Here is a 22,784-nt window from a genome sequence, read left to right as displayed (position 1 = left end):
AGCTGTGACCCACCCTTGCTGAAATGGGACTGCCACACACCGTCCTTGGGCACCGGAGCTTTAGGTTTCATCCTGACTGGCTTGTGTCACCTGTGTGGCAGGGTACACAAGCCCTGTGGAAATACCCTCGCTGCCCTGTATATTTGCATTACATAGGTGTCACCATTCAATATGACATTCCTCTGCACCTGCGTAGTCCACCAAAGGTTACAGTTGCACAAATAGTGGTGGGTGTTGAAAGTGAACCATCAAACAACCTCATTTTCCCATGAACTCCATGGTTTTCAGGGCTCTGCACTGGCAGATCTGATCTGTCTACTGTGGACGATTGCAGAGACAGAAAGTCCCTACCTGTGCTAGTAGGAGTCTGGGCTGGGGAGTGGCACCAAGGTACTACCAGTCATCAGAGAGGACAGGTGTAATTAAAAATAGTGTTGATAGCAGGCACGTCCAAAGCAGGCTGTCCTGTCCTCCTGAAGCTCCTGTCTCTTGTCACATGTGAAATGCTTGGCCTTTCCTCCCTCCTGCGGTGCCTGCAAGGTCCCTTGCTGCTTCAGTCCAGTTGGGTCAATGCTTCTCAGACAAACTCTCCTCTCCATTGCCTTCATTGCAGCCTCCACCTTTCTCTGCTATAGAGGGCTTGCCTGGTGCGTAATGTTGAGTAAGACCTCAAAGCTCAGCTATGGGGACAGTCTAGTGCTTACTACAAATGGCTAAAGAGCTAGTACCCACAGCCTCCTGCTGCTACCTACTGGTAGGAGCTTTCCCTGGCGCTGACAGCCATGGTGGTTCCCCATGCAGACCTAACTGAGAGTACCCTCACCCACACCAGCACTTGTCTGCAGCCAATGCAGGACTGTGTCGTGCTGGTTTAGCTGTAGTTAGAGTGGTGTAGTTACTCCCTGGCTAACAACCGGCACAGCTTACTGAGAGTGCTCTTCACGGGCTAGCTCTTCCCAAAAGGCAGAGAAATGCACGATGAAGAACAGCTTGCAAAGGAATTGACTTACAGATTAAAACACTTAAATTTAGGTCTCTGCTTGGGTGCTGTGGAGATCTAGGCAATAGAGTCCATGGAGCCTGGAGGCCAAGTCAGTGAGTCAACAAGTGTAGGTGTCAACAGATTTTAGGTTTCTTGATCCATAAGCTGAAACCCTATCTTTACATCGGTATCACTGATGCAGACAGAAGTATAGCAGTGAAGCAAATAATCAGAAGCCCATCTGCAGTTTTACTGGTGCAAAATCAGGGAATATTCCAGACCTAACTTGCTGGAAGACACAAAAGACCTGGGCAGAGCAGCTGGCCAAGGAGGCATCATGTGGGACAATACAGCCAGCTTGTTCTGGGATGTAACTTGCAGAGATTTTACAGCAAGCCTCTCTTAAGCTCTTCTAAACATCTGCAAATAGCACATTTCAGAACCTAATTAATCCCAGCTTCATTGACTTTCCATCAGGATTAGCAGAATCGGGTCTTCCTGATTCTAGAGCTACATTTTCCCTCTGCACTCTTAATAAACTTAAAGTTTCTAGCCAGTCCATGGAAGGATTAAAATTCTTCACATAATCAAGCTGAAAAAAAAAATATGTTAGCACTGGCTATACAAACAGACTTTGATAAAATGTTCTAAAAATAGAAACAGCAGAAAAAAGTATGTAAGACTCAAAAGGAGAACTAGAAAGAGGCCTTTCAGCCTTTTAAGAGAGATAAATTTATTAACAACTGAAAACAGCGTGTTACAATGGAAAGCATGAGGTAAACTTGGCCATCGGTATAATTCTTAGCTCACTTGCTTTATATCTTAAGTAAAAAAATTATAAATTAAACATTTGAAAAGCGGTTTCAAGGTTTTCCCAAACACAGATGTTAGAAGAATTTAATTAAAATAGACTTAAGCCCATTTTTGGTAGGCACTAATACTTGTATGGAAAGATCTGTGTTCTCTGAAACTGGATTCACGTATCACAGGTTGGAGTGACCAGACTGTGAAGCCAAATTATTAACCGGCACAGGAGGTGTGCACAAGAAGTTGTGCTCATTTTAATTTAATTGAAAACTACAGGCTTGGGGCACAGACAAATGAAGAGGTGACTGAAGTGCCATCTGTTACCCGGAGGCCACCAACCCATAGCCACTGCCTGGGGAGTCCGCTTAGGGAAAACGGGAGGTGCTTCGGGTTACCGGGGCCCTCACTGAAAACCTCACTCAAGGTCTTCTACGACAAGGCTCTTACCTCCCACTTGGTCTCTTCAATCTTCGGGAGAAACTCAGCCTGCTCCTTCTTAAAAGCCACAAATTTCTTCTCTAGCTCTTCTCGTTGCTGGAGGAGTTGTCCCATGTCATCCTGGAGTTTTTTTTTCTCCTGCTGGAGCTTGAAGATTTGGAGCTGCAAGGCCTGTTGAGCCCGCTGTGCCTTTTTGGAGACCTGCTGCAATTTGTTGGCATAGTTTTGCCTCAGGTCCTCCATCTCCCTCTCCCAGATCTTCTGCTTCTCCTCAAAGACTTGGAAGATGGCTGCCTCACTTTTGTCCAAGTTCCTTCGCATTTGGAGGACCTCCTGCTCCTTCTCCCACAGCCGGTCTTCCAGGTCTTGGATGATGTCATCTGTTGAAGGCGAGTGGAAAGGCATAGTTTCGTTTAGATGGTTCAGTCTGTTGAACGAAGAGGTGCTCTTGCTCGAAGACCGCCCGCTGTCTGAGGTAGATATCCCATTGTATCCCACGATGTTCTTGTCCACGTAGGTCGTACCGATGCGGTTGATGTGGCTCGTGGAGGCGCTCATTGGACCCACATGCTGGCTATAGCCTGTCCCATACGTGGGCAGGCTCGTTAACGAGTTACGGCCTGAATCCGAAAGGCCCCCCACTTGGTTTGTAGTCCTGTTAAGGCTGCTCTTGTCGAGTCCACTTTTGGGTGCGGACGGGCTATTGCTGTTGGCATGGTTCAAGCTCTTTCTGTTCTCTGTCACCCCGTTGCTCTGCGGCGGGCAGAGGTTCTGCATGGAATGGAAGTTTTTAGGAACTACTGGTTTAAAGGCTGAGGGTCTAACTAAGGGCTCATTGCTCTGCAAAAGGAAAAAGGACCACACATCAAACATAGCAGGAAGCTTGTTAACAACACACAAAAGAGACACATCGGCACAGGATGGGGCTGATGGAGCTAAGACGTCTTGGGCTAGCTCCGTATTTCTCAACCTTTTTACACCCTGGGCCACCTGGGATTTTACATGAGGGACCTGTGGTCATTCATAAGGAAACACTTTGTCTTCCCTTGCCCCAGCTGAAAAAAAAAAAAATTTCTTGACTCACTCTAAAGCTCCGTGATTTTTTCCTAGGATGCTCCTTGGGTTCTCTTAGTGCTCTTTGCAGGAAGGAGGGTCACCACTTGCCTACCAGACCTGATCGAAACAACTTTTTGATTTTGACAGATTATATTTTGAAGGACTTCTAGCCTTGAGGGTGCATTGCCCTTTTGCTGAAAACTGAATTGAACTCTTGGATTAGCAGCCATTTTGCCCCAGGAGCATCACGTTTCCCTCCTGCCAGCAGCGATCTCTCCCTTGTGTGGACATCATGTCCTGCTAATGCTCGGACAGGAGTAGGTAGGAGCTGTGACCCCAGCAGCAACACCGGGCAGGGAACATGTTGAAGCTGCTCTTCATTTGAATGTGTTTTCTGTGGGCATAAGCCATGCTGGGGGGAGAATGGACCACAGCTGTAAAGGATTTAGAAAGGGTTTTAAATCCTTGTGCATTCCTTGCCCTGCAAATGCAGCTACAGAAACAAAATTTTCCTCAAAATGGGATTGAGTCTCCCCTACTGCAGGTTAGGTTTCAGGTGAGAATTATCCCAGAGGAAGCTGCTTGGTGTTAGCAAAGATGTTTGGAAAATGCCTTCCAGGAGAAACAGAATAAGCCCTGGTGAGCAGGCAAGGTTGGAAACCAAAAACCTGGTGCCTGGCTTGCAGGACTGAGATGGACTACAGGGGCTGGCAGATTAACAATCCAGGAGAAAAGGCCACAAAATGCTGCAGAAATAATACTGTGCAAGGCAGTCCCCAGGACACAAATTACAGAAGCCACTGGAGCAGAGCTTCAGGCTGTATAAAGCACTGCTGGCTCTGGGGCTCTGCTCCTCCAGGTCTGGGAGCTGTTTACTCCCCAAAGCCCATATGAGCACCGAGGACTGGGCTTGGGTGGGCGATAACGCTTACAGGGGTAGTTCTCAAACCTTGTCAACTTGTCCTTCACAAGGGGCACTGGTGATTTGAATGGATGCTTATAGATGTTTTCAGGCAACAGCTTTTGGTGGCGGTGGGCTGTTGGAGATTGCCTATAAGTGGCACAAAGCGTAAGGGTGGGACTCAGATGCTGGACCTACTGAAATTGAGCTGACTCCAGCTCCCTCCCCATCAGTCAGGGAGGTAGGCACAGCATCTTGGGGAGGCTGGAATAGCCAGTGACTTAAATACAGGCTTAAATGAGCTGGAAACTTAGCTGTGGAAGACTTGAGATCGTGCTCCTGGGCTCCTCAAGAACTAACATTCCCTCAGAAAGCAGTAAGAATTACATTGTCTGTACATAAAAAAGATGCCATCTACTTAGTAAGAATGAGACTATCTGTCAGGATTGTACCGTTGCCCAAGGCTTCCTGGTCTGTGTTGTTAGAGATGTGCCACGGTCATCAAGCTGCTCCAGGAGGTGGGGATTCTCACCTGGTCTAGTTTGCCGGAGATTGGCAATATCTTTGGTGGGTTACTGGGCTCTCGGTATTGGGGAGGAGGCGGCATGTTCTTCTCATTGTTGGTGGTCACGTTCCCACAGATGTCCATCTTCATCTTCTCACTCTTGCGCAGGTCACCGTTGATGTAGAGGGAATTGGAGACCTTCTCTGACTTGTACGTCTTCTCTTCACCAGAGTAGCGGTTGGAGATCTCCCGCGTGGAATACCCGTTGCGAGACCCCTCTGTCTGCCGACTGCTGCTCTGTGTCCGGGTCCCCACGCTCTTCATGGCGAACTCTTGGTCATTGGCCACTCCGCTGCCCACACTCCCCATGGTGCTCTGGGAGATGGGCTGGGATGGCCGGGGAGCAAAACTGTGGAAGTTCTCCGGACTGGGGTAAGTTGGGTCACTAAGAACGGGCAGCGTCTCTAGCGTGGCCATGGCAGTGTAGAGGTGGGGTGGAGGCACAGGTCAGTGGCACTAGGAGAAGGAGGAAAAGGAAAAGACTGTTAAAGACATATCTTGTATCTACTATACCCTTTGAAGGCTGGCATCATGCAGAGATGAGCAATTCTCTGGGCTGGGTGGTGCAAGGACAGAAGCTGTCATGACTCAGTACATGGTATGGAGCAGATGATGGGGCTGTCCTCCTCTCCGTGAACCCTTGGAGGAGCAGCGTGCACCCGTCCCCCAAACCTACTCACTGCTATGCAAAAGAGCTGCTCTTAAGCCTCTCAGTCCTCCTTGGGCGCTCCCAGAGGGTTACATGGGTTTTAGGGGGCACAGCTCTACAGCATCAGTTGGAAATGGCCATGTAGTCCCCAGGTTTGAATTATTTCTGTCACTTTTCCCAGGTTTGAACAATTTGTGTGGCCATGGGAATGGAAGGTTTCCTCCAGCCCTGCTCCATCTGTGGGCTTATACACTATTGCTCCCTCCAGCGCATCCCTTGGGATGATTCAACAGGACTTTAAGCAACACATTTTCCATCACTTCCTTGGGAGTGTCATCCCATGAACTTGAGCTTTTAAAAAGATGCTTTTGTCCAGGAGGCATCCTAAATTGTCTTCTTTTTATTCCCCGCCCCCCTCTCCCTTTATTCCCCTACTCCATTTTAGTCTTCCTTAGGCTGTGCCATGGATTGGCCAAAACTAGGCAGTGGGAAGTGGATAACATGCAGCTAATGGTTTTAAAAGTTGTCTTTGACCTGGTAACAGACATTGAGACCACTCCTCACACATCTGGGTGCTCTTCCTCAGCTCCATCACCATCACAAACCCCAGTCCTGCCATTTCAGCTCTGGCTTCAGAGGTGCCCAGGCCTATTCACATCTGTGTTTGGGGGAAATTCTCCAACTACTCGTGGTTGCATTGGTGCTGAATTTATTACCAACTGAGGCAGTCAGGGTCCAGAGCTACTGGTGCTGAGACAGGTTTCGCATGGGGACAATTTATTAGAACTTCCTAAAATGCTTTCTGAAAGTTCCAGCTGAAAATCAAACTGGTTTTGCCCCTCTTGGACCCAGCAGCCGTGGCTCTGGTCTGCATTGCGCTATGACCTCACCGAGGGTGACAAAGCCTCTGCAGTCATGCCCCAGCATAGACTGGGACTAGGGGGAAAAAAACCCCCGACATAGATTTATTTCTCTCAACATGATTTCTTTAGTTACAGAAGCCCATGGGTTTTCCCTGATGGGTGTACCCATAAAACATGAGTGCTGGCGAAGCTGCTCCGTGTTGAACTGAGCTGGAGCAGATGGAGATCTTGCAGAGAGTGACAGCATTCCCCACGACTACTGTTCAGTCTGCTGAGGTGTTAACTCGATCCTCTGTAAGGCACTCAGCCCCACAAAGGTGTAAAACCTTATTAAGGAAAGGAAAGAAAAAGCACCACAACACTATTTTTTTTTTTGGTTGCCTCAGTGAATAATGGAGAATTTGAGCCCGTACCAGCTGAGGATCTCATCACCTAGGGGAAGGGAGAAGATGTGTGGCTGAGTTTGGGTGATTGCAATAAATCTTGGGGGCTCTGCGTTTGGGGAAAGACTCTCACAGCTCAGTTCAGTCACTGGTGCACAGGTGTCCAGGCCCCTGAGGGGGTCTGTATGTCCTCCCTGTACCACTCCAGAAAGGCTCAGGTCTTCCTGGAGTCCTGCCTTATCAATGCCAGTCTGTGCAGGTGTCTCTGATACCTTCAGATCGAGCACAGCTGAGCCAAGCCTGGAGGAGCATGTGGACAGCTGTGGACACATAGCCAACCAGCAGTGTCCACCCAACCCTACCAAGTCCATTGGGTTGGTCCCCATGGGCCAGAAATGATGTTTGTGTTTTGTTGGGTTTTTTTGTCCCACGAGCCCTCAGTTCCAAGTTTCCCAGGATAAAACATTCTGGCAGTGTGGGGACTAAAACAGGATTTGGGGGCTGTTGGTAGGGCAGGTTTCCCCCTGGATAAAAGAGAGATAACAAAAATGATACCCTTTGGAGAGAGGTTCAGTGATGAGGGGGACTCAAGCAGAGCCAGCAGGCAGGGGAGATGGAGAAAATCTCCATTTCAGTGGGGTTTTCCTCTTTTGGGGTAGGGATGTTAAATCAGCACTCCCCAAGTAAAGCAGGAGAGCTGGGTTTATTTCCCTGGAGAGCTAGCTTAGGTCTAGAGCTCAGCTCTGATGTGGTGTCTCATGGGGTTTTGCTATTTGCACTAATAATGGGATGGGAAAAGAATTAAAAAGGTTAAAGCAAGTATGTGCTGCTTGACTTCACTTTTATTAAATTGTGTTTCTGGAGGCTTCTGCCAGGCATGTTAACTGTAGCCTCCTCCCCCAGCACCCTGACCTTTCTCATAGAAAGCTGCCCTGTATGAAATATGGTCCGAGTGTGGTGGGGCTGGCGGACAGATGTGACAAACTGCTGTGCTGGAGGAAGAGGATGCAGAGCTGATGCCCATGGAGGGCTGGTAGAGCTCTTCTGGGGCGGAGCAGGGTATGGAGGTGGTCACAGCAGGAAGAAGTGCTTAAGAATGTGCTGTGGTGAAAGCCACCATCCCAGCTGAACTCCTGTTGAGGTGTGAAGGAGCCTCTGTGGTCTGAGGCACACCAGATGGGCCCCATCATGGACAAGGGACAAGGCAGCTGGGAGGCAGAGGAGGAGGACATGCCTGATGGTGTAACCTTCTCCACCCCCTTGCACATCACCCCACGCAAGGGTCCCCAGGGCCTTGCCCTGCTGAATGACCAGCAACGTGAAGCAATGGGCGTTGGGTGAACATCTTGTAGTCACTGCTGATGGCCTTCCTGCAGCTTGCACCTTTGTCCCCCAACAGAGATGTCGCCATGTCACTCACGGGTTGAGGTCTAAAGACCAAGCAGCAAATGAGTATCCCACGAGCATCGCATGGAGTGGCTTGGGGACCCATAACAATCAAAACATGTAAATGTTTATCAGACATAAGCAACAAAACCTCCACCAGCAGAGAGAAGTGTCAAGGTCTGGTCACACATCCAGCATGTGACATTTGGACATGTCTCTCTCCAATGCACTGAGCAGGACTCAAAGGCTCACAACCCCTTTGCACCCTAAAGGCACTTTCTGAAGAACACCCCCATAGACAGTTCTTGAGTGCATGATGACCAGAGATTAATTGAGGTGCCTGCTGGGCAGCTGGAGACTTGCTTGAGCTATGAAGTGATGAAGAGGGATGGAGAACACCCACCTGAAGCCACACTAAACCCATGATGCCTTTGCATTTTATTAATCAAAGGAAAACTTTTTGTTCTGTTAATTTAGGAATAACCTGCCTTTCAGTGACTTTGGGATCTTTATAGGCTGTGTCTTTTTTTTTTTTTTTTTTTTAATGGGACAGCAGCTGCCATGGGAGGAGTGTGCTGGAAGGTTTCAGCTCCAGACAAGGGAAAGGCACCTCCATGCAGCACTCCCCAGCCTTGCTCAGCTGGTGGAGGAGAAATCCAGGTTATCTTTTCCTTGCTGGGTAAATTCCACAATGACATTTGCACATTTACATTGACTTTCTGAGGGCAGGATAAGGTCACCAGAAAGTCTGATCCTTTCAGGGAAAAGAAAAAAAAAAAAAAGCCAACATGACAAGCAGTATGAGCTAGGGAAGGCAAAGGTCCTGAGCTGGGTGAGAGCCACAGCCTGGGCAGAGTCGTGGCAACATCCTCCAAGGCACCTCAGAGGAAGGTGCCTGCTCAGCCCCATGGCATCTCCCTCAGTGGTCTTCACCAGCAGAGTATCACAGCCTTTCTCTGCCCTTGGGGACCCCCTGGCTCCCAGGTGGTGGTTTTCACATCAAGGAGATTTCTGCTTAGGGCTGTGTCCCAAGCCCACTGGGATGCTGAGCCAGTGTTCCTGTTCAGTGCCAGCAACCCAAAACCAGGTGAGGGGGCTTCAGCTGCCTTCTTGGAATGCGAGATCAAAGCTGCATCACAGGGGAAGACTCTGAAAATGGACCTTTTTCCATGGGCATTTTTTTTTTCCTTTTAACTGGGAATGATCCAAGAAAATACTCTGAAAAAAATGGTTATTAGCTTATGTTTACTGTAAACCCGGGATCTGATAAACAGAACATACGGACAAGCATTACAAATATGTTAAGGAGATTCCAGAAGTGCCAACAGATCCCTGACAGTACAGATTTTTGCCAAAAAGGGCCATTTTTTCAAGCACAGCTCTTGCTTTTGTGTTTTCTGGTCAGCTCCTGTTCCCAGGCAGGTTTTACCTTGGTTGTTCCTCAGATGAACTGTGAAATCAAGTTTTGAGTACAGTGAGGTAAGGAATGACACTGCTGTGCTCCAGTGCAGAGCTGGAGGGTCATTTTTTCTCCTTCCAGGTTTGGAGGAATGCATGACTAAAACTTCCCCAGGACATGTCTCCTCCTTAAATCTCATAACTGCCTCCCTCCCACAGGAACACAAACTGCAGTTGGGTTTATAGGTGCTTCCTAATTAAAGAAACAAGGATGCTGAGTCTGACAGTCCATGAACACAGCGGGGCTGAAGGAAGCCAAACAGCTTGCCTTTACCAGTGTTTCATACCCAGCTCCATCCTTTAGAAGGAAAGAGGAGTCACCTCCAAGCATGGCTGGGCTTGGAAGAAACCCCCGAGCCATGGCAGAAGGGCGAAAGTGGCTCCCCCTGCCCCGTGGTGGGGTGAGGAGGCCCCACACAGGCAGAAAACCAACACAGGAGTTTTGAGCAACCCGCCAGCCACTGCCCATTCCAGATGTTTTTATCTTTCCAGATGTTACATCCCATCTGCCTTAGTGAGGATGCACCAGGACCACCTTGCACTTCATCCTCACCAGGCTCTCAAGAAGCCACCAGATCGATCCCACCTCCAGAGGAGGACTAGCTCTATCCAAATCACTCCCAAGTGACACCCACCCGTCCATCCATCACAGCAGCCGCCACCTCTGCAAGACGCTCAGCCCTTGCTGAACTCTGCCCTCGCTCCGGTTCCCCAGAGCCCCGTGGTTACAACAGGAACCCAAGTGAAGGGACTTTCTGCAGAGACAAAGGGCAAGGAAACCCTTCCAAAACAAACACTGAAATAATTTCCCATTTCCCAGCATTACTGTGTTAATAAAAGCTGAAAAGGTTTCTTTGTCTGCCCAGATCAATTCAAAGCACCCTTCCTGGTCAGCATCTCCATGCCAGCACCTCACCTAGGAAAGGTGCCGTGTCTCATCGGTGCAACCAGCCTCCTCCCTGGCCAGGGACACTGGGACTTCACACAATGGTGCAGGCCCCACCATCTCTGTGTTGCACAACCTCCCTGTCCCATCCAGCTGCGGTGGCCCCTTGACCTTTCGCCCAGAAGCTCTGCCTTGGAGACAGCAGTATTTTTATGCCTGATGTAGAAAACCTAGGGTGAAATTTCCTTTTCCCCAGCTGTGGCTCTTCATGGCCAACTCTTACCAAGGTTTCCTACATGTCTACAGCTCCAGGAGATCCCTAGATGCTATTGTAAATAGAATATTCTGTAAAACAACTGCATCTTCACACTTGCTTTACCCAAATGAGTGAGCGAATGCCTTCCAGTTAGGCAGAAGAAAAATTGCTTTCAGATAAGCAGCTGAATAGTTAACTAAGCCTAGATTATGAAGGCCTGGCTCTGTTTCTGCCTGAGTAGGTTAATTGTTAACACTCTAGTAACAAAGGCCTTTGGGAGACATACCTAGGCACCGTGCCATGTGAGAAGGAAATCAATCACTGGTCTGGGCAGAGAAAACTCCAGCAAACAGCTCGAAAGCAAGGCAGTGCCTTGGCACACACACCATCCCAGGCATGTGGTCCCAGCAGGACGGGCAGCAAAGGCATCTGAAGGTCAAAAATTCCACCCCCCACCAATTGCGGTAACAGGTGTGCCCATAACCTTCAATTGTCGGGTTTGTTTGCATCTGTTTTAACAAGCAAGCAATTACCGACACAACAAAAGCATGCCTTTTCTTTTTTCTTTCTTTCTTTTTTTTTTTTTTTTTTTTCAGTGGGACCTACACCTGCACTGTGTTTAGGGCTCTGGTGGCTCTCCGGTTTGTTGGCAGTTGTGCCAGAGGGTTGGTTTGGCTGGAGGAGAAAACTCATCGTGTCCTGGGGTGGTGGAGCAGGTTAGAAGTGGCTTAAAAGGGGTGGAAAAAAAAATTGATCTGATCATTCAGCTTCTTCCAGAAAGGTGTATGGAGGGGGAAGAGAAGGCCAGTGATGGGTTAACAGTGAGAAGACAACAGACCTTGTAGGGAGCAAAACCACCTGGTCTGGCAAAGCATTAACAAGCCCTGGAGAAAAGCCACCACCGAAACCTGAGACCTGCAAATAACACTTGACCAATATAACCTTTGAAAGTGTTGGAGTCTGGGTCTCAGCAAAGCTACCAGCACCTCAGAGGTTGCTGCTGGGGTTGGTGTGGACATCCCTGTTCCCATGAGGCAGTTCCAGCAGTGATGGTGTGGTGGGAGCCCACCTCCTGCTCCCTGCCTGGGCTGAGGAGGGTGGACATGGGCACTGGGGAGGACCTCTGCAGTGCCGGAGAAGGTCAGGTGGACCTGCCTCACTTTTCAGTGCTCCTATCTTGCCCTGCAAAATGCCGTTTGCCTTAGCTGTACCACCATGCACCTATGAGAAAGTTCTTGTCTTCCCGCAATTAGTTTTAGGTGCAACTTGCAGTGCATCCCTGAGCAAACAGCCCTCTGCCTCTCCTTGCACGTCACATCCTCCAAAACCACCATTTGGCTACTGCTATGCCTCCTGTGTGTCACGGCCCATCACGTGTCACCTCCTTACCGCCATGCTGGACTCAAAACTGGCTGAGAGCACTTCTACCAGGGTGGATCCAAGAGGCAGGGGCACCACTGCTCCCCTCCCACCTGGCTCCAGTGAGGTGGCACCTCCTTTTTTCCTACACCCTTCCCAAGTTGCCTTGGTCTGAAGAAGGGAACAGAATGAGCTTTTCCTGCCTCTCACAGGCATTTTTTCCAGCCGTCAAGTAATTCTTGTGGCTCTTTTCTACACCTCTTACAGCTCCTTTCCCCCTACTCTGACATCCTGGCTTGGTGGCCGCCAGGTTTCCCTCCACCACTGAAATACGGCATGAAAGCACTCGAACCTGTCTGTGAAAACATGCAAATCTTGGGTTGTTTAGCCATAAACTTTTTCCACAACCGAAAGCCAAACTATGTCAGATGAACAACTCCTGCTGCTTCCCTAGGATGCAGACCTCTCTCTTCCCCTTTATCCCTGTTGAAGGAGATGGGAACTTTGTGATGAGGACCTTCCCTTGCCGCCCTGTTCCAGGCCAAAAAGCAAAATCAGGAAGGCAGGTTGAAGGGTCAAAGAGTGCCAAGATCTTGTAGCCACCTTCAGAAGTTTTTCCTTCATTCCCTGCAAATGAGATGATTCCCATCATCTCATGCAAACCCCCTGGGGAACTGCAGGAATTGTGTCCCGTAATGAGTGTTGCACAAGTCCCTGTGGTAGGAGAGATCCTGGATGGATCTGCTGCTCATCAGCTCTCTCCATGGCCTGATCCAGCTCACAAATCTGGCAGAAAGTCAACCCAAACCAACAAGTGGTTTGCTGCTGCATTGGCAGCTTCTAGCCGGTTCACTGGAGGAACAGGGTGGGCAGAAGAAAACCCCACCAGAAAGGGGTTTTGGAGATCTCAGCAAGGACCAGCTTCTGACTGCAGCCTGTCTGTAGCTCTGTCCCCAAGAACTGGGTGTCTAGCTAGAGGTGAGGAAGGCATGACTTCAGAAAGCAAAGCAACACCAAAGCCATCCTAGATACCTTCTCCCGGGAGCACCCTCCACGTGTTCTATCACATTCTCTTGCAGGCATACAAGTGTGGGAATCCGTCCTGAAGCTCTGAGCTACAATCCCAGCTTGGGAGTCCTGCTGAGGAGCATCCAATTTGGGAAGATGGGCATCATCCTGTCCCTCTATGACTCCCCGCTTTCCAACGACACCTCTTCTCCCAGCGTCTCAGAGCACTGAGGGGTCCACACAGGGACCCGCAGCATCCTCTGGATAACTGGGCCCAGTTAAAAGCTGTCAGCCCTCCCAGTATGTGGCTGCTTCTGAGACATGAGGACCATGCTTTCCTTTTCTTTCCTGCAAATGTGGCAGCATCGGGGAGACGGGTGGCAGGATTCGGGGCAGGCAGGTCCCCGTTTTGGGGGCTGCACTTTCTTGGGCTGCTGTGGGAAATAAAAGCAAGCGGCTTAGAAACATTTCCTTTTCCTTTCCGCCTGCTAATGAGATAATTACAGCCTTTTGTATTCTGGGAAACTACTTTCTCATTATGGGGGCTGCATCAGCTATTTACATAATAAGGCTGAAACAAAAGAGATGAGATGAAAAGACCCAGGCGGCTCTTCAGGAAAGCCCCCGTTGAGCTGCTGAGGGAGAACAGGGATGATGGCTTTCTCCATCCCTGAGGTCCCTCTGCCGAGTGGGCGTTAGCACTTGGTCCAGGATGTCCCCCACATGGGATGCTCCTTGCTCTCAGCTGCAAGGCTCTGCAGGGTCCCCAGAACCAGCCTAATGTGCTCTCATAAACCAGCCATTGGGAATCCCTAATTTGGGAGGTCTGGCCATGGATCGAGACCCCATGTGTGGGTGGCAGGGAGAGCCTTGTCATCTGTCCTGATGCAGTCAGCATATTGTGAGGCTTGCAGTGACATCCTGGGACAAGTCCCACCACTTGAGGATATGCTGGGTACCAAACAGGACCATCCCCTGTCCCATCTCCCATGTCCCAGTTTCCCCATACCCCCAGCTGTGGCTAAGGGACATGCTGAGTACCAGCCTGTCCCATCCCATGTCCCATGTCCCATGTCCCATGTCCCCATTCCTTCTTTCACTTTCTGGCAAAGGGACATGCTGGGTAGCAAGCTGTCCCACCCCACATCCCGTGTCCCACCTCCCAGCTGGCATGGGGACACTGGGTACCAAACTGTCCCATCCCGTGTCCCAGTGCCCTGTCCTCTCAGCTGGCCAAGGGATACTCTGTACCAAATTGTCCCTGCAAGCCTGCCAACCCACCAGCCCTTCCTCAATAAAGGCCCCATTGTTCCACCCCCCTCCTCCCCCCGCCCCCTGACAAAGCCTGAATAGTGCAGCCTGCTCCACCTTCCCTGGCTAATCCTCCGGGTTTGCTATCGGTTTTCCTCCTCAGCTGGTTGCTGTATTTAAGGGACATGCTCCACCACCACCCCTCCCCATCCCCATCCCCCAGGAAGTGGCAGCAGGGGTAATCATGGCAAAGCACGGCCGAAACCTCTGCTGTGGAGCACATGGCCTTGGCTCCGTGCCCTCCTGCTTGTCCTTCCCTCTCCTCTCCCCAGGGATGCTCCTGGAACGGACACCCCCTGTGTATGTGCTACACCTGGGCTGTGCCTCTGTCACACTCAGTGACGCGGGACTGCCTGTCTGTTTTCACTGTGCTTTGCTGCAGCAGCCGTGCTCGTCCCCAGGAGGAGTGATGATGGTAAGGATGATGAAGAGCACTAGAGATTTATGTTGAGTCCACATTTATGGACCACACCACTGTCCCAGAGCATCCCTCTGCAAACACAAGGCTCGGGGAGCCCAGCAGCTACCTGGAAAGCCCTTACTGACAGCAAAATAATCAATAAATCAATATGGGCATTACTATTGCTTATCCAGAACAAGCAGCTCTGCCTGTCCCAAATCCAATCCCACCAGAACTTCTCATCTCACGGTATTCCCAATTTTAATCCACATGATTTTCTGCATCCAAAAGAGCAGACAAAGGTGTGGAATAAAAGCCAAGCATGTGGCAGGCTGCATTAGTCTTGAGCTGCTCCAGTAAGGAGAGACATCAAAGTTACTGTGGAGGCTGCAGCGGGGTGGGCAAAGCCCCAGAGAAACCTCAGTGGGTGACATGGAGATGCAACATGGTGCTCTGTGATTTGTAAGGGGTCCCAAGGAGGTTTTACAGTCTCCAGCCTTAGAAGTTTTCAAGCCCTGAAGGGACCAAGCAGGGTCTGGCCTTGTGGCCGAGCCTACCTTGAGCAGCAAGGTGGCCTGGAGACCTGCCAAGGTCCCTTCAACCATGAATTATCCTGCCCTGGAAGATGGAGGTTTTGGCAAGCTGCCCCGGGGCTGTGCACTGGTGTTGCCCTGGCCAGGGCAATGGGGCCATGTCTCTGGCATCGTCCTCATTCTCAGGGACATTGCCCCCCATCCCCTTTCCCCAGGCTGCTATCAGAGCCCTGGCATTGGATCCAGGCTAGCATCCTCCAGTATGCACCTGAGGGCAGATAGGAGGAATTTTCCACTACATGGGATGTCTGTCCCCCTCATCCCAAGGAGCAGAGTGCCAGTGAGACAGGATGGTTTCAAGCTCAGCCCAAACTGCCAACCCAAATCCTGTGTGTCCATCAGGAAGGGTTTGGACATGGTCTTCTCGGTCCCCTTGTGGCTGCCCCCAGAAGATGCTCAGCACCGGCTGTGGGCTGGTCATTGTTGACAACTGCTGCCCAGAAAACACCAGCTTTGGTGGCACAAGGAAAAATCCCTGAATTCACTCAGTGTAGGGAAAGGCCAGTTTGATGAAGCAGCCTTGGTGCTGGCTGTGGGGCTGAGGGTCTACGGTGCTCTGTGCTGCAGGCTGGACCTGTGTGCCTCAGTTTCCCCTCATTAAGGAGCTGCCTTATTTGGTAAGGTGGCTGGAGATGAGCTGCTGCCAGTTGAGCCTGTGGTGCTGCCTGATGCAGATTATTGCAGCAGGGTGTACAGGGGAGCTGCTGGCCCATTGCAGCATGCGAGCACAGTGCTGCTGTCCCCTAAAGCCCTGCAGCAGGGAGCTGCATCCCTCACCTGGCGCCCCAGCGTCTGTCTGAGCATCCTCACGTGGCCCCACAGCCCAAATCTCAGGATCCCAATGTGATCCCCAGCTACAGACACACTCCTTGACCCCAAATGCCTCATGGTGGGAGCAGGAGGACACCTCTTGTCACAAGATCCTGCCCCCGCCCCCCCCCCCCCCCCGCCCCGATGTAGACCCCTGCCCTGGCCTGTGTGTTGCCAGGGGGAGGCTTGATCCTGCCCTTTGGGGTGAGCCATCACCCCTAAAGAGGTACCAAGCAGCCATCCCCACAGCCTCTGCCTGGCTCCACCATCCCCAGACCTTGCCCAAACCTCTGTCTCAGGAGGAAGGACAGCAGGTGAACCTGCCACCGGCCCCCAGCCACCGCCTACACCACTGACTTGGCCGCGATTTATCATTAACTCACCCTGAGGAATTTCAAGGGCGCGGAGCCAGCCTGGGAAGTGCTTGCTATTCCCCGGACACTGTGCTCAGAGCAAGCCCCCACGGTGGCTCGCCCCCACAGTGGCTTGTCCTCACCACTGGCATTAGCACAGCTAACCGGAGTGGTGCCCCAAAACCCACTGTGGGGCAAGGTCCCGGTGCTGGTGCATGCCAGCTGCATCCAGGGTGAGTTTATAGCAGGGGGAAATAGCAGCTCTCCCCCACCCTGAGCAACCCAGCTCCGTGCACCCCATCTCTGCTTCGACCCCCCAGTGCAAATGCAGCCCGGTGGGTATGTCCCACCCCAAAAAAGCACCTGCAGCAGGTCCCACCAGCTCAGCCTCACACTAATCCACTGAAAACCCTTCGTTCCCCTGCCTGGCCCCTTTCTGGGCTCAAACAAAGACACCCAGCTAGAGGGGGAAGGAAACAAAAGGAAAGACCCCCCGAAAAGCCAGCACCCACCGGAATTTACCTGGGCAGCACAGGGCTGCATCCTCCAGCTCCCCATCCTCCACGGGTCTGGAGGTTCATCGTCTCCCTGCTTGGTTCCGCCAGAGAAAAACCAAAATAATACCTGCCGAGAGCAACCTGCTGCTGGGCTGGGGCCAAGGGCAGCACTTTGCTGGGCGGGATTGGCCACCGCAGGCCTGCGCCCACGGGATCTTAACTCTTTCTGCCCATCGGGGCGGGGGTAAGCCCTGCGCCCCCAAATTGGGGCTTGGGGGTCCAGTGGCTCGACTTTGCTCAAATGGGGATTTGGGGGTCTGATGGCTTGTTTATGCTCAAATGAGGATTTTAGGGGCTGACTGCTTGGTTTTCTTCAAATGGGTGTTCAGATGGGTCTGACAGCTTGTTTTTGCACAAATAGGGATTTGGGGGGTTTGGTGGCTTGTTTTTGCTTAAATTGGGATTTGGGGGTCTGACAGCTTGGTTTTGCTTAAATAGGGATTTGGGGTCTGACTGCCTGTTGGGTTTTGTTTTGGGTTTTGTATTTTTTCCAGATGGAGGTTTTGGGGTCTGATGGCTTGTTTTTGTACAAATAGCTATTTGAGGGTCTGACAGCTTGTTTTTCCTTAAATGGGGATTTTGGGGGTCTGACAGCTGCAGTTTTTCAAATAGGAAACTATTGAGGTCTGATAGCTTGGTTTTGCTCAAATGTGGATTTGGGGGTCCGACAGCTTGGTTTTGCTCAAACAAGGGATTTTTGGGGTCTGATGGCTTGGTTTTGCTGAAATAAGGATTAGGGGGTCTGACAGCTGGGTTTTTTTCAAATGGGAATTTTGCGGTCTGACAGCTTGATTTTGCTTAAATGTGGAGTTTGGGATCTGACAGTTTGGCTTATTTCAAATGGGGATTTTGGAATCTGTCAGCTTGTTTTTGCTCGGAGTTATTTTGGGGTCTTCCCAGCATGGGACCCCTTTCCTCAACTTTCCCACCTGGGGATGCTTCCCAGCTCATGGCTGAACTGAGAGCCCATTCATCACGGAGAGAGGGGCAGAGAGCACAAGTCCAGCCTGGCAGCCTCAGCTTTTCTTCTTGAGGTGGTCTGGGTTAATTGATATCCTAATATCCTGAAGCCCACAAGAGAGGCAGTCTGACACCCAGAAAGGCCACTTTTTCTTTATGTGCCAACACTGACCCATCTCAACCCCAAACTGCCTGATAAAGCCATGCACATATGAAACAACAACAAAAAAAGAAGGATTACAGAGGCAGCTGATCCTTCTGTAGCCCACCAACACGTTTCTGCACACAGAATGGAAAGGGGCAGTCATTTTCTTCCCTGGTTATTGCGGACGAGGAGGCGAGTGTCAAATGGTCCATCTGTCCATCTGTCCTCCCCTAACCTTGGCATTTTCTGGCTGGTTTCAGCCTGTTTGGACAAATGGGATGATGCCCATCACCCCAGAAGCTGGATCCTGCCCTCCCTCTTTTGCCATCGCTTTTTTGCCACTTGAATACCCCCCGCCCCCCCCCCCATCTTTCACAGCAGAGCCCTGGTGATGCAGGACGGTCCAGAGCTCTTTCTCCTCCCTCCCTGGCTGCCAATGCTGCAGCAGGAGAGCAATCAGGCTTCCCATTGGGGGCCGGCCGGCCCCAGCACTTATATTGGATTATTTGCAGTCGTGAAGGGAGTGCAATGAGGGAAATAAAGCTGCACAAAGCTGCCACTAATTTAGACTTATTTGCTCAAGTGAATTTTCAATTGGCAGGATGTCTGCGTATCAAAGGAGTCGCCGGTCGCAGCTTTGCAAGCACAGCACAGTCGTCGGCAGGCTAATAACAGCAAGAACAGTAAAATGGCAATAATCCTAACAATCATCAAATATGGGTTACACATGCATTTAAACTATGGCAAAACACTGCTGGGGTGCACAGGGAAGGTGTAAATTATACCAAAATGGATTCCTGCGGCGTCTCAAGCTCTTAATTTTGCCCTTTGACTTCAGAAGCAAAGAATTCCAGGAAACAGGCTGCTTTACACATTGCTAGAAGATACTCCCAGGACTCAGATGCATGGCATTCACCTTGGAAATAGCCACATGTATAGCAAGCCCTTTCCATCCCAGGGACTGCTCTTGCAATAACCAGAGCTGACCCAGGAGCTTCATCAGGACAAGGACCCTTCCCAGCAGTGGGATTTGGTGAAGCTGCACAGGCAAAGGTGCCTGTGGCTGCCCGGCGTGGAGCTGCAGCATACCCAGGCTCAGAAGAACTTGCAGGAGACAGGCAGTTTCCTGACATTGCAGCTGGTTAAGGCTATGCTCATTCTCCCTTTGGGAGTTGTGTTATGTCTTAGCACTTCCCACAGATGAATAAATCATGATGGAAGAGGCTTTGGAGAATGCTGGGAACTCCAGGATAACCCGTGTTCCTGGTGCTCTCGGGCAAGTCATAAACTTTTGAACCCTGAACTCCCATTTCTAACCCAGGTCTTTGGTTGCTGATACATAAACCTCTCTACCCATCAAGCTCACCTCCACCAAAGCCCTTCCACCACCTCTGATTGCCTACAGCAACGCCTCAGTTCACAGCCAGTACCCTGTTGTGCCAGGGCTCCTGCACAGCCAGCTGCATCCAGACCATCGTGTTTCCCTGTCCCCATGGGACAGAACCACCAGGACTTGGTCTCATCTTTTCTGGGGGTTTTATTCACCTCTGTGCTGCCATTTTTGGGCAGCCATGGTCGAATGGTGTACCCATGGTGCCTCCAGGTGGTGGTCCCCATTCCCCACCACAGCAGACTGGCTCAGGTCTAACAACGGGTTCTTAACTGCCATTTAAATCAGACCAGATCCTTGTTATCAACACAACTTGCAGAGATTTTCTTTCCAAGGTATATTTGGCTACATGGCTGATCTCATGGGGCCTTGGGTAGCTAATGGGGAGCGGGATATCCATCAGACCATCTCTGACAGCAGATCTGTGATGCCCTTTTGGTGGGACAGGTAGGTCCTGTCTCAGCTGCTGCCCAGACTTCTCTCTCCTACTTAACTCCCTGAGATGGGTCAAAAGTTGCCATAATTCTCAGCTTGGTTGCTGTTAAGCTGCTCCTGTGCTGGGGCCAGTCAGAAGCAGACATGACAGAACTCTAGGAGATATTTTCTCCTCCCTCATCAGCCAGCCAGAAACAACAGGACCCTGATGAAAGGGCTGTTTGGATGAAAAGGACCGGGAAATTTTGGTTGAGAGCATGAGGTCCAGCTCTCCCATTTGGGATGGGTCTGTGTGGAGCCACAGGTGAGAAGCAGAAACCAGGTGGGAGCTGGAGGCTGAATTCAGACTCAAATACGATGAGTGTTCCACAGAGCCCATCAAAGAAGGTGACCTCGAGCCTGGTATTACAGGCTTAGGGGCTACCCACGTGAAAAGCTTTCCTTACCCAGCTGCAATGGACCAGCCTCCTTCTGCCTGGGGGAAGAGGCTTTGAACATCCACCCGAACCCAAAACTACATCCTTCAAAGGATTCTTGCCCTTTTCTCTCTCAGTTCAGCAGCAGGGGAGGCTGTCGTTGCATATGGCTCATGCTGAGGGTATGCACAGCATCCATCACTCCCAACTCCCAGTTTAATCCTTTTGGTTGAGAAATTGTGGCCATGGTTTTCCCTGAGCTGTCGTATATGGCTCGGGATCAGCCCTCTATCCGGCCAAATGCAGTGTGTCCCACTCTGGTGGAGCCATGGCAGCAATGCCAGTCTTGGTCCCCACACAGCCAAGAGAGACACAGTAGCCCCCAGGAAGCACCCCCACCATCGGAGGCTCCCCCATCTCAGGGAAGGCACCACCGGCTCCCCCATTCCATGCACATCTTCCCTCGGTGGGAAGATCTGCCCTGACTTTCCCAGCTCCAGCAACTCATACTGGTGCAGCAGCCCCTCTCCCAACCTCCCTCTCCCCATCAGGCTGAAGCTGTTGGTGACCACAATGTCTGTGCCAAGAAGGTGATGGATCTCCAGCACAAGTCCTGAGGCTGCAAAGTGTTTAGCAGCGCAGAGCGGGCTAAAGTTACAGTGATTTGCAGCTTCAGGTAGGAGCCATAACAAAAGAAGCACCTGTAGCTTCAAAAATAAACACAAGAAAAAAGGATAAAAGCAAAGCAGCAGATCATCTTTCTCTGCTCAGTGGGTCGCTTGGACTAACTGCTGTCAAATGGGACCCTGAGGACTCCTGTTCAGTTTTTTTCTTCTGCAGAAAAATTCTATTTGAGGATTAATTCTGTGGAAATATTCTGGGGTTTGGGGGTTGGGTGTTTTTAGTGTTTTTTTTCTATGCCCTCTGCTTCCCTTGAATAAATTAAAATTCAGTTTTCAGAAATAAAGATATGAGTTTTTTTCTGGTTTTTCCCTAAAGCCTTCTTCCTCTTGAGGAAAGGAAAAATACACTCTACAAAAAAACAAACTCCGTTCCCCCGATCCTTTTGTTTTCTTTTTCCTTTTTCTTGCAGAAGTGGCATGCTCTGAGCAGCTCCCCTGGCAGGGTGATTTCACTTCTCTTGCAGCCATTTAATTTCAAGATCCTGAAGCTTTCTGAGGTCCCTGGACTGCAGCTGTAGACCTGGTTAAGTGTTTTCTGCACTAATTAGAGAAAGAGCAAAATGTCAGCTGCAGTGAGGTCTGAAGGAGCATCGCTGGCCTGGGACTTTCCCTGGGGAACGGTGGGCAGAAAGCATCAATGTGCTTGGGCATGCGGTGAGGAGGAGGTAGGATGAAGATGGGAGCAGAGACGCCGGCTCTCTGCATCAGAATTTCTTCCTTAAAAGCTCTGGGGAGCAACCGCTCAGGGCAAGACATACTGATGTAACAAGAGCCTTCCTACTCTCTCCACCCAGACTCCTTTTTTATAGGGAAGATAATTTTCAAAGCCTTGAGGAGCAGAGAATGCTTCTAAACAAGGGTCCCCTGACTATTGCACATACTTTCAGGTCCTGAGTGAGGTGGAGGCATCTTCATCCCGGGATGTCTTTATGCCTTGGCTGGGTAATACCAAGGCCAACCTGGGCTAGTGACAATGATAGGCCTGCTTGGACTGAAGTTGGCCTGGAGTATTCCAGAGCTTTCCAACCAGCATCACAACAACTTAAAACCAGCTTCAGACCTCAGCTGTGAACTGACTGTACTTTGTAAGCACTTGACCTCCAACAGGTTGTACGCTGAAGGCAGATCTCCTGTAGTATCTCCAGCTCAGGCTTTGTTTGAAACTTATCCCCAGTGTCTGTTACTAGATCAGAGATTTCCAGCCCTGTCTTTGGAGGAAGGACCTGAGCCTGCTTTCTGAAACAGTCAATGGGTGTTGAACATCCGAGGGCTTCCCTATGTTTCTGGAGATGCGGCTTTGTCTGATTTTTTTGTGGGTGTCCAGCAGGGATCGTAGTGACCATAGCCAAACAGGCAGCGTGCTACTGGCAGGGGAGTATGACTGTGCCATACATTAACATTCAGCCTTACTGGTAGGAAAGCTTATAAAATCACCATCAGTCTGCACAACCTGAGCAAGCTGTGGGGCTGAGTGCAGGAGAAATGTCACATGAACACCCAGTATTTATTTACGCAAGAAGAAACTGCTGACTGCTTACATGATGCAGAATCCTTCCCTGTACCTGGAAGTTCACCTGCACCAGTATCTGCACAGTGAGATCCCACCATTGCACTGGTCTGAAAGTTAAAATGCTGAGAGAGGTTGTTCTTGCTTGTTAAGTGGAATAATTTGAGCCCGTGTGAGGCCCCTTCCTTCCCACACAGAGCTGTGGATGGGTGAGGACCTTCCCCAAG

The 22,784-nt window shown here is 50.6% G+C and overlaps 1 protein-coding gene across 4 annotated transcripts in view; it reads right to left on the bottom strand.

The window, feature by feature from the left end:
* LZTS3 (leucine zipper tumor suppressor family member 3) overlaps positions 1–22,784 on the bottom strand; it is a 55,988-nt gene that overhangs the window by 10,178 nt on the left and 23,026 nt on the right. The window contains exons 1-3 of one of the 4 annotated variants that reach the window (XM_040590963.1): positions 16,977–17,133; positions 4,717–5,205; positions 2,237–3,067 (exon numbers count right to left, since the gene is read on the bottom strand). In XM_040590963.1, the coding sequence (XP_040446897.1) occupies positions 2,237–3,067; positions 4,717–5,166 (1,281 nt within the window). In that variant the 5' untranslated portion in view covers positions 5,167–5,205; positions 16,977–17,133. Of the gene's footprint in view, positions 1–2,236; positions 3,068–4,716; positions 5,206–16,976; positions 17,134–22,784 lie in introns of those variants that run through there. The other 3 variants (XM_040590946.1, XM_040590972.1, XM_040590956.1) reach the window with 3 other exon arrangements.

This window comes from Falco naumanni, chromosome 1 (assembly GCF_017639655.2).
Source record: "Falco naumanni isolate bFalNau1 chromosome 1, bFalNau1.pat, whole genome shotgun sequence".
Lineage (NCBI taxonomy): Eukaryota > Metazoa > Chordata > Aves > Falconiformes > Falconidae > Falco > Falco naumanni.
This window is presented reverse-complemented; position numbering and strand designations above follow the sequence as displayed.